Source organism: Aulonocara sp. 'chitande type north' Nkhata Bay, linkage group LG17, assembly GCF_057382095.1.
Source record: "Aulonocara sp. 'chitande type north' Nkhata Bay isolate Kocher_YH1m ecotype deep benthic linkage group LG17, A_spYH_male_GT1.1, whole genome shotgun sequence".
NCBI lineage: Eukaryota > Metazoa > Chordata > Actinopteri > Cichliformes > Cichlidae > Aulonocara > Aulonocara sp. 'chitande type north' Nkhata Bay.
Window position 1 is genome coordinate 13,708,221 of NC_141360.1, and position 12,036 is coordinate 13,720,256.

Genomic DNA, 12,036 nt, shown 5'->3' on the forward strand with positions numbered 1-12,036 from the left:
TCCATTTGAGACTGCTCCAGCTGCTATGTGATAGTCAGTAGATCTGCTACAAATTGCAGATCATATGGAAGTTTTGGAAATAAATCATGAATATTCCTTGCTTAGCATTAAAAGTAAACATTTCTAGCTCTCCCCCACACTCAAAAACAGATGCCAAACCTACTGACACACCTGAGTCACTCACTTTCTTAAATCCACTCACTCTCACTGGCTCTGTTTATTACTAAACTTGTGTCTCCCATGAGGAGTCAACTATTTAGTGCAGTGCCCATTGAAATTGATCATAAGATCAAAGTCATAATTTCCATTTTGTTGAGATGCCCTGCTCTCTCTATCAAAATTCCTCTCCTGATATTGCTGCACCTTTACCTCTCTCAGTGCACATGGATCTATTGTTATATACAAACTGATTACCAGTTCTGTCTCTCCTTTATCTGCAGCTGATTCTTCTCATGTCAAGGCTGTATGTATAAAGCTTCTATCAGAATGTTAAAGTGGTGTGCTGTATGTTGCTTTCTACAGCCTGAGGAACATTAAAAATAACAGTGGCTCCACGCTGCTCTCCAACTGTCATTGGCATTATATGCATCTGATCTCAGACTCTATGTTATGGTTCTGGGTCATTTTGAACCAGCGTTCTCAGTTTTCTTGCATTTTTGTATTATATTAAGTTTATTATTTTAAGGATTTATTCTATGGTTCCTAGATTGTTCTGTTTAGTTTATTAGACTCCCCCTTGTGTCTTTACCCTCTGTATGTCTTCCTTTATTTAATTGTGAGTTCTTGTGCTTTGTTTCCTCTCCCTGTTTTGTTCCATCATGTTTCCCCTGCCTGGCATGTCTGTGCTCTCCCTCATGTTCTCTCTCCCCCTCCAGTCTCTGTCTCGGTGTACTTCCTGTTTTACTTTGATAGTCTCCCGTCAGTGTACATCACGGTGTTTACTCCTGCCCTGTCCCGTTATGGTTATTCGTTGTTAGCTGCCCATTCCATAGATACTAATGCACCATCATACCATCAGAGATGCAGACTCTTGATAATAAGTTGGAGTTTCCTCTTCAGTCTGAAGGACACAGTATCTATGTTCTCTAAATCTGCTAGAACTTGTGCTTTTATACAAGTACCATCTATTTTATTTAAAAAACAATGTAATGAAAAGAGTTCGTAATTAGCAAAACGTCACAATACAAAATTCCATTTACTTTATTTCAAAGATTTATTTTAATTTGGATTGCACCATCATTTTCCTCTGCTGCTTCTGTCTACTCAGGAGATGAGAATCTGCCAAAGAACAGGATGGACTTGGTCTTGTTGTGTCTGATGAAGAAGAGGAAGGGGTGATCTGCTCTGAAGTGTGTGTCCGGTATATAACAAAGTAGCATGATCATAGCACCTGTGGCTGCAGCGGCCTCTGTGCCCTCCTCGTTCACCTCCACAAAGGCCTTGTGGGCCATCGTAGACAGGAAGAGCCCCCCTTCACCGTTCATGCCAGACAGGTCAGCGCTTCCTGCACAGAACACGTCCTTCATACCCAGTTTAGCCAGAGGATCATTCAGCTCGTAGTCTTCCTCCAGCTTGAACTTTGGCAGGTGAAGGACAACTTCTGAATCAACATCCATGTTTTTCCTGTCGGTCCATTCATTCAGCCTCTCCTGTGTTAGCTCCTTCTCCAGCTGGAACACAGTTAATACATTTTGTCATATTTCTTTTGCTCATATTTAAATTCATTTTATACACGAAATCAGAAGCGGTCTGTTAAATGATCAAATTTAAGTAAACTGAAGTGAAGCAGAAGAGTTTTTGTGTCTTTTCTTTACAGGAAGTTGTTTCTAGGCTGTGTACCTTCAGCAGAGGGCCTGAGCCGTCTGAGGACTCCTTAGGCAGCAGAATGAACATGCTGAGCTCCTCACCCACATAGGGCAGCTCCAGGATCTGCAAATCATGGTCAGCAATGTAGTTGTAGGGAAGCTTCTTCCTCTGGTGCATCATCTGGACTGGTACGGTCTCATTCTGACACACAGGAAATCCAGGCGACCAGATCATGTTATCATAAAGCTTCTGATGGTGTTTACCTTAAACATTTTACAGTTTCCTGTATTCAGACTTTGAGTCCAGATTTTGTAACCTTCAGTTAAATTTCTACCTGTTTGATTTTAAAGGGCATCTCTTTGGTGTTTGCCTCTTTAAACGGGTTCTTCCAGTTGCCCTTGAAGTAGACAGCATTGACCAGAGCCAGTCTGGTATCTTTGTTGACTGTTCCTGGCTTCAGAAGGTCTTTTATCTTATCTGAAAGGAAATACAGAAACAACAATATTTCATTATAATTCACAGAGGATGCTAAAATGATTCCCTGCTGTTCAGGCTGTGGAAGATGCACATTCTCACTTTCTGTCTGCTGCTCGACCCAGCTGTTGATCTCTGCTCTGCACGCCTCTGGATCTCCGATGAAGTCCACAGTCTTCAGGTCTGCCTGGTAGTACTTCTGTGTGGCGTCAAGGAAGTCCTGCAGAGAGCAGACATCTGTTTATTAATCCAGTCTTTGTAATGAAGAACTTTATGAAGAGAATCATTGATGTGGACACTCACTGGGAGGAAGTGGGCAGTGTTTTCTCCATAAAGACGGTTGGCTAGTTTCAGGATGTAGGATGCAGATGGTGAGTTGATGTCAGCGTTCAGTTTCTGGAAGTCTGCATGGACGCCTTCACCTGAGCTGAATGAGAGGGCCTGTGTGGCATTGAAGACAAAGACTGAAAGGATGTGACACTGAGCCTGAGCGACCCTAATGTAACAATTTATGGTCCAAAGGTAGAAACTGGACAACTTTATTCTTTCAGCATCAGGTTTAATAATGGTAAATGGCCTGTATTTATATAGCGCTTTACTAGTCCCTAAGGACCCCCAAAGCGCTTTACATATCCAGTCATCCACCCATTCACGCACACATTCACACACTGGTGATGGCAAGCTACATTGTAGCCACAGCCACCCTGGGGCGCACTGACAGACACTGGCGCCACCGGGCCCTCTGACCACCACCAGTAGGCAACGGGTGAAGTGTCTTGCCCAAGGACACAACAACCAAGACTGTCCAAGCCGGGGCTCGAACCGGCAACCTTCCGATTACAAGGCGAACTCCCAACTCTTGAGCCACGATCGCCCCGTAATAACCTTTAACATACTGTCAGTCTCACTGAACATCATGCTCTCAGTAACTATACTGCTTGTGCGTTTTATGGACTTTCATGCCATTTATATAACATTCTAGCTTCATATGTTATTTACATGATGGTATATTGTTAGAACAATGAATTTTTGACGTTATAACGTGATATAGTTCGATTTTTCTTTTGCCTGGGTGGCAGCTCAACGCTTCCGTAACTGCTTTTAAAATACAACGAGGGCTTGAAGTTGCAATCATGCTGGCTGATCAACTGACAGCGCGGTGCAACTAACAAGTGACAGTGAGCTGACCTGAGCCATCTGAGCTGCAGTGTCTCCTTTAGCTCCCAGGTAGACCATGGCCAGGGCTGAGCTGATGCTCAGAGGAGAGACAAAGATGTTTCCAGCAGGGTTTGTCTGGTTCAGAGTGCGGAACAGCTCCAAGGCAAAGGCTGTGTTTGAGCTGCTGACGGCGGACATGGCTGATGGTGTTTTCCTGTAACATGCAAACAACCGTTTAAACTGCTACAGCATTACCTACTGGAAACACAACAGAAGACTTTATATTAAAGCAACGAGAAAAAGTGACTTTTTCAGGAGAGCGCATACAGACAGAAACCACCGCCCAACTCACTGAAGCTAAGACACCGGACACGGCGCAGCCCGTTTCAGAAACTTGTCAACAGCGACTCGCTTATCTGAACTACAAGCTACTTTATTCCCACACACATAAAACGAAGACAAATCCAGCAGAATACCCGATTTACAGGGTGAGATATTAGTCTAACTGCAGTTCTTTGCTGGGTGTAAATAAAGTTGGAGGATTGAAGAAGGACGATCCTACGGAAGAGGAAAGGGCTTCGGAGCGTGATGTCACGAGAGGGGGCGTGGCCAAGTTTTGGTTTGCAGGTAAACAGAAACAAATGATCCCTGTTGTCTTTGCTTAATGATTGGATTTGGTCCTGACAATCCACATTGCTGGCATCGTATCTTTCAACATGTGTGTGGGTCGATTTGAATGATCCAGATGTAAGTGCAGCCACTCAGCCTCTACTGCAGATGTGTCACAAATTAATCTTGTAGTAAACTATGGCACTTGGCCACAGGTGGCAGTAGTGGACTGACCTCCATTTGAGACTGCTCCAGCTGCTATGTGATAGTCAGTAGATCTGCTACAAATTGCAGATCATATGGAAGTTTTGGAAATAAATCATGAATATTCCTTGCTTAGCATTAAAAGTAAACATTTCTAGCTCTCCCCCACACTCAAAAACAGATGCCAAACCTACTGACACACCTGAGTCACTCACTTTCTTAAATCCACTCACTCTCACTGGCTCTGTTTATTACTAAACTTGTGTCTCCCATGAGGAGTCAACTATTTAGTGCAGTGCCCATTGAAATTGATCATAAGATCAAAGTCATAATTTCCATTTTGTTGAGATGCCCTGCTCTCTCTATCAAAATTCCTCTCCTGATATTGCTGCACCTTTACCTCTCTCAGTGCACATGGATCTATTGTTATATACAAACTGATTACCAGTTCTGTCTCTCCTTTATCTGCAGCTGATTCTTCTCATGTCAAGGCTGTATGTATAAAGCTTCTATCAGAATGTTAAAGTGGTGTGCTGTATGTTGCTTTCTACAGCCTGAGGAACATAAAAATAACAGTGGCTCCACGCTGCTCTCCAACTGTCATTGGCATTATATGCATCTGATCTCAGACTCTATGTTATGGTTCTGGGTCATTTTGAACCAGCGTTCTCAGTTTTCTTGCATTTTTGTATTATATTAAATTTATTATTTTAAGGATTTATTCTATGGTTCCTAGATTGTTCTGTTTAGTTTATTAGACTCCCCCTTGTGTCTTTGCCCTCTGTATGTCTTCCTTTATTTAATTGTGAGTTCTTGTGCTTTGTTTCCTCTCCCTGTTTTGTTCCATCATGTTTCCCCTGCCTGGCATGTCTGTGCTCTCCCTCATGTTCTCTCTCCCCCTCCAGTCTCTGTCTCGGTGTACTTCCTGTTTTACTTTGATAGTCTCCCGTCAGTGTACATCACGGTGTTTACTCCTGCCCTGTCCCGTTATGGTTATTCGTTGTTAGCTGCCCATTCCATAGATACTAATGCACCATCATACCATCAGAGATGCAGACTCTTGATAATAAGTTGGAGTTTCCTCTTCAGTCTGAAGGACACAGTATCTATGTTCTCTAAATCTGCTAGAACTTGTGCTTTTATACAAGTACCATCTATTTTATTTAAAAAACAATGTAATGAAAAGAGTTCGTAATTAGCAAAACGTCACAATACAAAATTCCATTTACTTTATTTCAAAGATTTATTTTAATTTGGATTGCACCATCATTTTCCTCTGCTGCTTCTGTCTACTCAGGAGATGAGAATCTGCCAAAGAACAGGATGGACTTGGTCTTGTTGTGTCTGATGAAGAAGAGGAAGGGGTGATCTGCTCTGAAGTGTGTGTCCGGTATATCACAAAGTAGCATGATCATAGCACCTGTGGCTGCAGCGGCCTCTGTGCCCTCCTCGTTCACCTCCACAAAGGCCTTGTGGGCCATCGTAGACAGGAAGAGCCCCCCTTCACCGTTCATGCCAGACAGGTCAGCGCTTCCTGCACAGAACACGTTCTTCATACCCAGTTTAGCCAGAGGATCATTCAGCTCGTAGTCTTCCTCCAGCTTGAACTTTGGCAGGTGAAGGACAACTTCTGAATGGGTGCTCATGTTTTTCCTGTCGGTCCATTCATTCAGCCTCTCCTGTGTTAGCTCCTTCTCCAGCTGGAACACAGTTAATACATTTTGTCATATTTCTTTTGCTCATATTTAAATTCATTTTATACACGAAATCAGAAGCAGTCTGTTAAATGATCAAATTTAAGTAAACTGAAGTGAAGCAGAAGAGTTTTTGTGTCTTTTCTTTACAGGAAGTTGTTTCTAGGCTGTGTACCTTCAGCAGAGGGCCTGAGCCGTCTGAGGACTCCTTAGGCAGCAGAATGAACATGCTGAGCTCCTCACCCACATAGGGCAGCTCCAGGATCTGCAAATCATGGTCAGCAATGTAGTTGTAGGGAAGCTTCTTCCTCTGGTACATCATCTGGACTGGTACGGTCTCATTCTGACACACAGGAAATCCAGGCGACCAGATCATGTTATCATAAAGCTTCTGATGGTGTTTACCTTAAACATTTTACAGTTTCCTGTATTCAGACTTTGAGTCCAGATTTTGTAACCTTCAGTTAAATTTCTACCTGTTTGATTTTAAAGGGCATCTCTTTGGTGTTTGCCTCTTTAAACGGGTTCTTCCAGTTGCCCTTGAAGTAGACAGCATTGACCAGAGCCAGTCTGGTATCTGCGTTTACTGTTCCTGGCTTCAGAAGGTCTTTTATCTTATCTGAAAGGAAATACAGAAACAACAATATTTCATTATAATCCACAGAGGATGCTAAAATGATTCCCTGCTGTTCAGGCTGTGGAAGATGCACATTCTCACTTTCTGTCTGCTGCTCGACCCAGCTGTTGATCTCTGCTCTGCACGCCTCTGGAGCTCCGATGAAGTCCACAGTCTTCAGGTCTGCCTGGTAGTACTTCTGTGTGGCGTCAAGGAAGTCCTGCAGAGAGCAGACATCTGTTTATTAATCCAGTCTTTGTAATGAAGAACTTTATGAAGAGAATCATTGATGTGGACACTCACTGGGAGGAAGTGGGCAGTGTTTTCTCCATAAAGACGGTTGGCTAGTTTCAGGATGTAGGATGCAGATGGTGAGTTGATGTCAGCGTTCAGTTTCTGGAAGTCTGCATGGACGCCTTCACCTGAGCTGAATGAGAGGGCCTGTGTGGCATTGAAGACAAAGACTGAAAGGATGTGACACTGAGCCTGAGCGACCCTAATGTAACAATTTATGGTCCAAAGGTAGAAACTGGACAACTTTATTCTTTCAGCATCATGTTTAATAATAACATTTAACACACTGTCAGTCTCACTGAACATCATGCTCTCAGTAACTATACTGCTTGTGGGTTTTATTGATTTTAATGCCATTTATATAACACATTCCATCCTCATATGTTAGACAGAAATTTCTGATTTCCCACTGGGAACATCTTGGGATTCAGTGTTTTGGCCACATAGAAAATTAAGCTTTTTAAAGGTGTTTAACAAAACCCCAAAATTTGAAGTTGCACAGGCATGCTAGCTGATGAACTGATGGTGTGGTGCAGGTAATAAGTAACAGTGAGCCAGAGATGGGCAGTAACGCGTAATCCGATTACTTGTTTAAAGTAACGAGTAAAGTAAGGGATTACTCAAAAACGGTAATTAGATTACCTTTACTTTCCCGTAGGAACGCTGCGTTACTGCGTTATTAAAACCGTGATTTTTTTACGAGAATGTCTCATGACAGTGACGTAAGCAAGTGCGACAGTCGTGACAACAGCTGTGTGCAGATCAACAATGGATCATATATCTACGGGAGAGAGTATGAGCGTGCAGGGTTTAAAGTGTGGAAGTACTGACCTTACTTTGAGTTTGATTCCATAAAAAGTGACAAAAACATTAGTGTCCATTAGCATCGTGCGTGGGAAGAAAACATCTTTTTACAGCGAAAAAAAACCCCTAAACTTCCAAGCAAGCTCCGAGTGCACTACCATGTAATGGGAAATTCACAGAGAAACTGCCGTATCCTTCCACTGACCGCTGCGGCACACCTGCACCAAGGTAAACCTCCGCCTAAGCCACTCCTGCTTTACAGGTGAAAATAGAGCAAACGGACCGCTGAGTCTTTGACTTTATTTATTTTCTGCTGTGTTTTACTTGCATCTATTTGAAAGACTGAGTGTAAACACACAAAAAAATATTTTATATGCTGGAATGTGCAGAAAATAGGTTTAAATATTAAATAAATTTCTTCCAGTCAGAGAATGTTGCATATAATTAAAATTTTGCTTGATGCTTGATGCTTGATGCATAAAGTTAAAAGATTAAAATTAATAAAAGATGTAAAAGATGGCGCCGGTGAGGTCGGCTGCCGTCACGACTGCTCCGACCACTTTTTCTTTGTCTTTGTTTTTTAAGTTAGTTTTCAGCGTTTCTAAATCGGCAAAATCATCACCATTGGGTACATTAGGTATGACAGTGACACTCTTGTTTCTATTGGTATACAATGTACTCACAATTCGAAGTTTTTAACTCCGGATCCGAGCTGGCCGAGTGAGATCTCGAGGGAGAACAAAGGGAAGCCGTGGCGGCCTAGAGGGAAGCGAGTCGGCGTCAGGAACAGGCTGAGAGCTCGTGCACACCGCACACCTCTGCCTAGCATCCTGCTCGCCAACGTCCAGTCACTGGAGAACAAGCTTGACGACCTCAGGGCCAGGATAAAGTTCCAGAGAGACATTCGGGACTGCAATCTCCTCTGCTTCACCGAGACATGGCTGAACCCAGCGGTGCCGGACCACGCCATCCAGCCGGCCGAGTTCTTCTCGGTTCACCGCATGGACAGGACACGGGACTCGGGGAAGTCAAGGGGAGGCGGCGTGTGTTTAATGGTGAACAACAACTGGTGCAACAGTGCGAACGTTGTTCCTCTCACACGCTCCTGCACACCAAATCTGGAACTACTGTCCATCATGTGTCGTCCTTTTTATCTACCTCGGGAATTTACATCGGCCATTGTAAGTGCCGTTTATATTCCACCACAAGCGGACACGGTCACCGCCTTATGCGAGCTGCATGAGGCACTCACACAGCACCAGACACAACACCGGGACGCTGCGCTTATTGTGACGGGGGACTTTAATAGCGCCAACCTCAAACGCGCAGCGCCGAACTTTTATCAACACATCACCTGCCCCACCAGGGGTGAAAGGACACTGGACCACTGCTACACTACGGTCAAGGACGGCTACAAGGCACAATCCCGCCCTCCATTTGGCAAATCTGATCACGCCGCCATCTTCCTCATGCCAAAATACAAACAAAGGCTGAAACAGGAAGTTCCGGTTCAGAGGAAGGTCGCGCGCTGGACGGATCAATCGGTGGCCGCGTTACAGGACGCACTCGATGACGCAGACTGGGGCATGTTCAGAAACAGCTCCGACGATGACGTCAACGTGTTTACGGAAGCGGTTGTGGGATTCATCGGGAAACTAGCGGATGATACCGTGGAGACAAAGACTATCACAACGTTTCCCAACCAGAAGCCGTGGGTGGATAAAACCATCCGCAACGCTCTGAGATCCCGCACCGCTGCCTACAACACGGGACTCACAACGGGGGACATGGACCCGTACAAAGCCGCGTCATATAACGTGCGGAGGGCGGTGAAAGAGGCAAAGCAGCGCTACGGGAGGAAACTAGAGTCACAACTCCAACAGAGTGACTCTAGGAGCCTGTGGCGGGGACTAAGGACAATAACGGACTATAAAGCACCAACAACCGGTATGACGAACGCGGCCGTGACTCTGGCAGACGAGCTGAACACTTTCTATGCTCGCTTCGAGGCTGCAGCTAAGGTCTCCAACAATGCTAGTGTTAGCGGCGGTAACGGCTGCAGACAGGAAGATACTGCCAGCACCGGAAACGTGCTCGTCATCTCCGAGCATGAAGTAAGGAGAGCCTTCAAAAGAGTGAACACCAGGAAAGCAGCAGGACCAGACGGCATCCCAGGTCGTATCCTCAGAGACTGCGCATACCAGCTAGCTCCTGTGTTCACTGAGATATTCAACATCTCTTTATCTCAGTCGGTGATCCCCACATGCTTCAAAGAGTCCATCATTGTTCCTGTCCCGAAGAAACCCCACCCTGCTTCTCTCAATGACTATCGCCCTGTAGCCCTCACCTCAGTAGTGATGAAGTGCTTTGAACGCCTGGTCAGAGACTTCATCATTTCTTCACTACCAGACACACTGGACCCACTACAGTTCGCTTACCGTCCAAATCGTTCCACAGACGATGCCATCTCTCATCTCCTCCACACATCACTCACTCACTTGGACACTAGAAGGGGGAATTATGTTAAAATGCTCTTCATAGACTACAGCTCTGCATTTAACACCATAATTCCCTCCACACTCACCACCAAGCTGGAGCATCTGGGACTCAGCTCATCTATGTGTCAGTGGATCTCCAACTTCCTAACTGGCAGACCACAGGCAGTAAGGATGGGCGGACATGTCTCAGCCTCCACCACTCTCAGCACTGGAGCCCCCCAGGGGTGTGTTCTGAGCCCCCTGCTGTACTCTTTGTACACATATGACTGTGTGGCCACTACCAGCTCCACCACCATCATCAAGTTTGCTGACGACACCGTCGTGGTGGGCCTGATCTCTGACAACAACGAGACGGCCTACCTGAAGGAGATTAGGAATCTGGAGAACTGGTGCCAGAGGAACAACCTCCTTCTAAACGTCAGTAAGACAAAGGAGCTGATAGTGGACTTCAGCACTAAGCAGGAGAGGAACTACCAGACCCCCGTCATCAACGAGTGCCCAGTGGAGAGAGTGGACAGCTTCAAATACCTCGGAGTTCACATCACGCAGGACCTGTCATGGTCCTGTCACATCAACACCGTGGTGAAAAAGGCCCGACAGCGTCTCTACCACCTCAGACGCTTGAGAGACTTCCAACTGCCCTCCAAGGTGCTCAGGAACTTTTACTCGTGCACCATAGAGAGCATCCTGGCGGGAAACATCTTAACCTGGTTCGGGAACAGCACCATGCAGGACAGACGAGCTCTACAGAGGGTTGTGCGGTCAGCTGAGCGCACCATCCGCTCCGAGCTCCCTGACCTGCACTCAATCTACAGCAGGCAGTGCCGGACCAAGGCCAGGAAGATCGTGAAGGACCTCAGCCATCCCAACAACAGACTGTTCTCTCTGTTGAGGTCAGGAAAGCGATTCCGCTCCCTGAAGACCAACACAGAGAGACTGAGGAGGAGCTTCTTCCCGCAGGCGATACGGTCTCTCAATCACACCACCACACAGTACTGACCCACACATACAGTTCTTACACACACACTGGACATTCTGGACATTGGTTTTGCACAACGCTGGTCACTATATTCTTCATTTCCGGTTAATACTTGTACAGCTGCTGTTGTTGTGTATATATTTATTTAAATTTTTGATTTCTTCATACATTCTTATATAGTTCTATATTGTGTATTGTGTATTTTGTTGTACAGTTATTTCATTTTTAACCTTAATTTATATTCTATTCCTTCCTAGTTAAATTTACCCTTTTTAATTTTTCATATTTATTTCCTATCTTATTCATAGCCTTTTCCTTTTTTGTTTTCTTTAGGTCACGAGCAGTTGTCCAAGCATTTCACTACATATCGTACTGTGTATGACTGTGTACGTGACAAATAAAATTTGAATTTGAAAAGTATAAAAGTTTTAAAAAGAGACTTTTCCATTTGATTACATTTTGTATGATGGATTATGCAGAAAAAGTAGAATTGGGCTGAAAGATCTATCGCTTTATCACCTATTCAGGTTGTAAATCGTGTTTTTAAAAAGTAACTAAGTAATTAATTACTTTTGAAAATAAGTAATCAGTAAAGTAACGGGATTACTTTTGGGGGGAAGTAATCAGTAATTAGTTACTGATTACTTTTTTCAAGTAACTTGACCAACACTGCAGTGAGCTGACCTGAGCCATCTGAGCTGCAGTGTCTCCTTTAGCTCCCAGGTAGACCATGGCCAGGGCTGAGCTGATGCTCAGAGGAGAGACAAAGATGTTTCCAGCAGGGTTTGTCTGGCTCAGAGTGCGGAACAGCTCCAAGGCAAAGGCTGTGTTTGAGCTGCTGACGGCGGACATGGCTGATGTTGTTTTCCTGCAAACAACCGTTTAAACTGCTACAGCATT

The 12,036-nt window shown here is 44.7% G+C and overlaps 2 protein-coding genes across 3 annotated transcripts; both read right to left on the reverse strand.

Moving 5' to 3' along the window:
• Nucleotides 1-1,189: 1,189 nt before the first annotated feature.
• LOC147309751 (leukocyte elastase inhibitor-like) lies at nucleotides 1,190-4,052 on the reverse strand. 2 transcript variants are annotated; one of them, XM_086269446.1, is made up of 7 exons: nucleotides 3,915-4,052; nucleotides 3,469-3,652; nucleotides 2,584-2,721; nucleotides 2,383-2,500; nucleotides 2,141-2,283; nucleotides 1,840-2,007; nucleotides 1,190-1,670 (listed from the first exon to the last, which is right to left on the reverse strand). In XM_086269446.1, the coding sequence occupies exons 2-7, from the start codon at nucleotides 3,634-3,636 to the stop codon at nucleotides 1,260-1,262; spliced, it is 1,146 nt and encodes a 381-aa protein (XP_086125572.1). In that variant the 5' UTR covers nucleotides 3,637-3,652; nucleotides 3,915-4,052; the 3' UTR covers nucleotides 1,190-1,259. The 2 variants fall into 2 exon arrangements, with proteins under 2 accessions (XP_086125572.1, XP_086125571.1); XM_086269445.1 differs by having other exon boundaries at nucleotides 3,791-4,033.
• Nucleotides 4,053-5,475: 1,423 nt separating this feature from the next.
• On the reverse strand, nucleotides 5,476-12,004 carry LOC147309752 (leukocyte elastase inhibitor-like). Its single transcript, XM_086268309.1, has 6 exons — nucleotides 11,821-12,004; nucleotides 6,865-7,002; nucleotides 6,664-6,781; nucleotides 6,422-6,564; nucleotides 6,121-6,288; nucleotides 5,476-5,951 (listed from the first exon to the last, which is right to left on the reverse strand). Exons 1-6 carry the CDS (start codon nucleotides 11,986-11,988, stop codon nucleotides 5,541-5,543), a joined length of 1,146 nt encoding a protein of 381 aa, XP_086124435.1. The 5' UTR covers nucleotides 11,989-12,004; the 3' UTR covers nucleotides 5,476-5,540.
• Between the last annotated feature and the right edge of the window lie 32 nt (nucleotides 12,005-12,036).

Coding starts and splice junctions, on each gene's coding strand:
- LOC147309752 (XM_086268309.1), bottom strand. CDS start 11,988: ATGTCCGCCGTCAGCAGCTCAAACACAGCCTTTGCCTTGGAGCTGTTC. Junction 6,782..6,864: donor ACACTGCCCACTTCCTCCCA/GTGAGTGTCCAC, acceptor TGCTCTCTGCAG/GACTTCCTTGACGCCACACA. Junction 5,952..6,120: donor GCTCAGGCCCTCTGCTGAAG/GTACACAGCCTA, acceptor ACTGTGTTCCAG/CTGGAGAAGGAGCTAACACA.
- LOC147309751 (XM_086269446.1), bottom strand. CDS start 3,636: ATGTCCGCCGTCAGCAGCTCAAACACAGCCTTTGCCTTGGAGCTGTTC. Junction 2,722..3,468: donor CTGCAGCTCAGATGGCTCAG/GTCAGCTCACTG, acceptor AATGCCACACAG/GCCCTCTCATTCAGCTCAGG. Junction 1,671..1,839: donor GCTCAGGCCCTCTGCTGAAG/GTACACAGCCTA, acceptor ACTGTGTTCCAG/CTGGAGAAGGAGCTAACACA.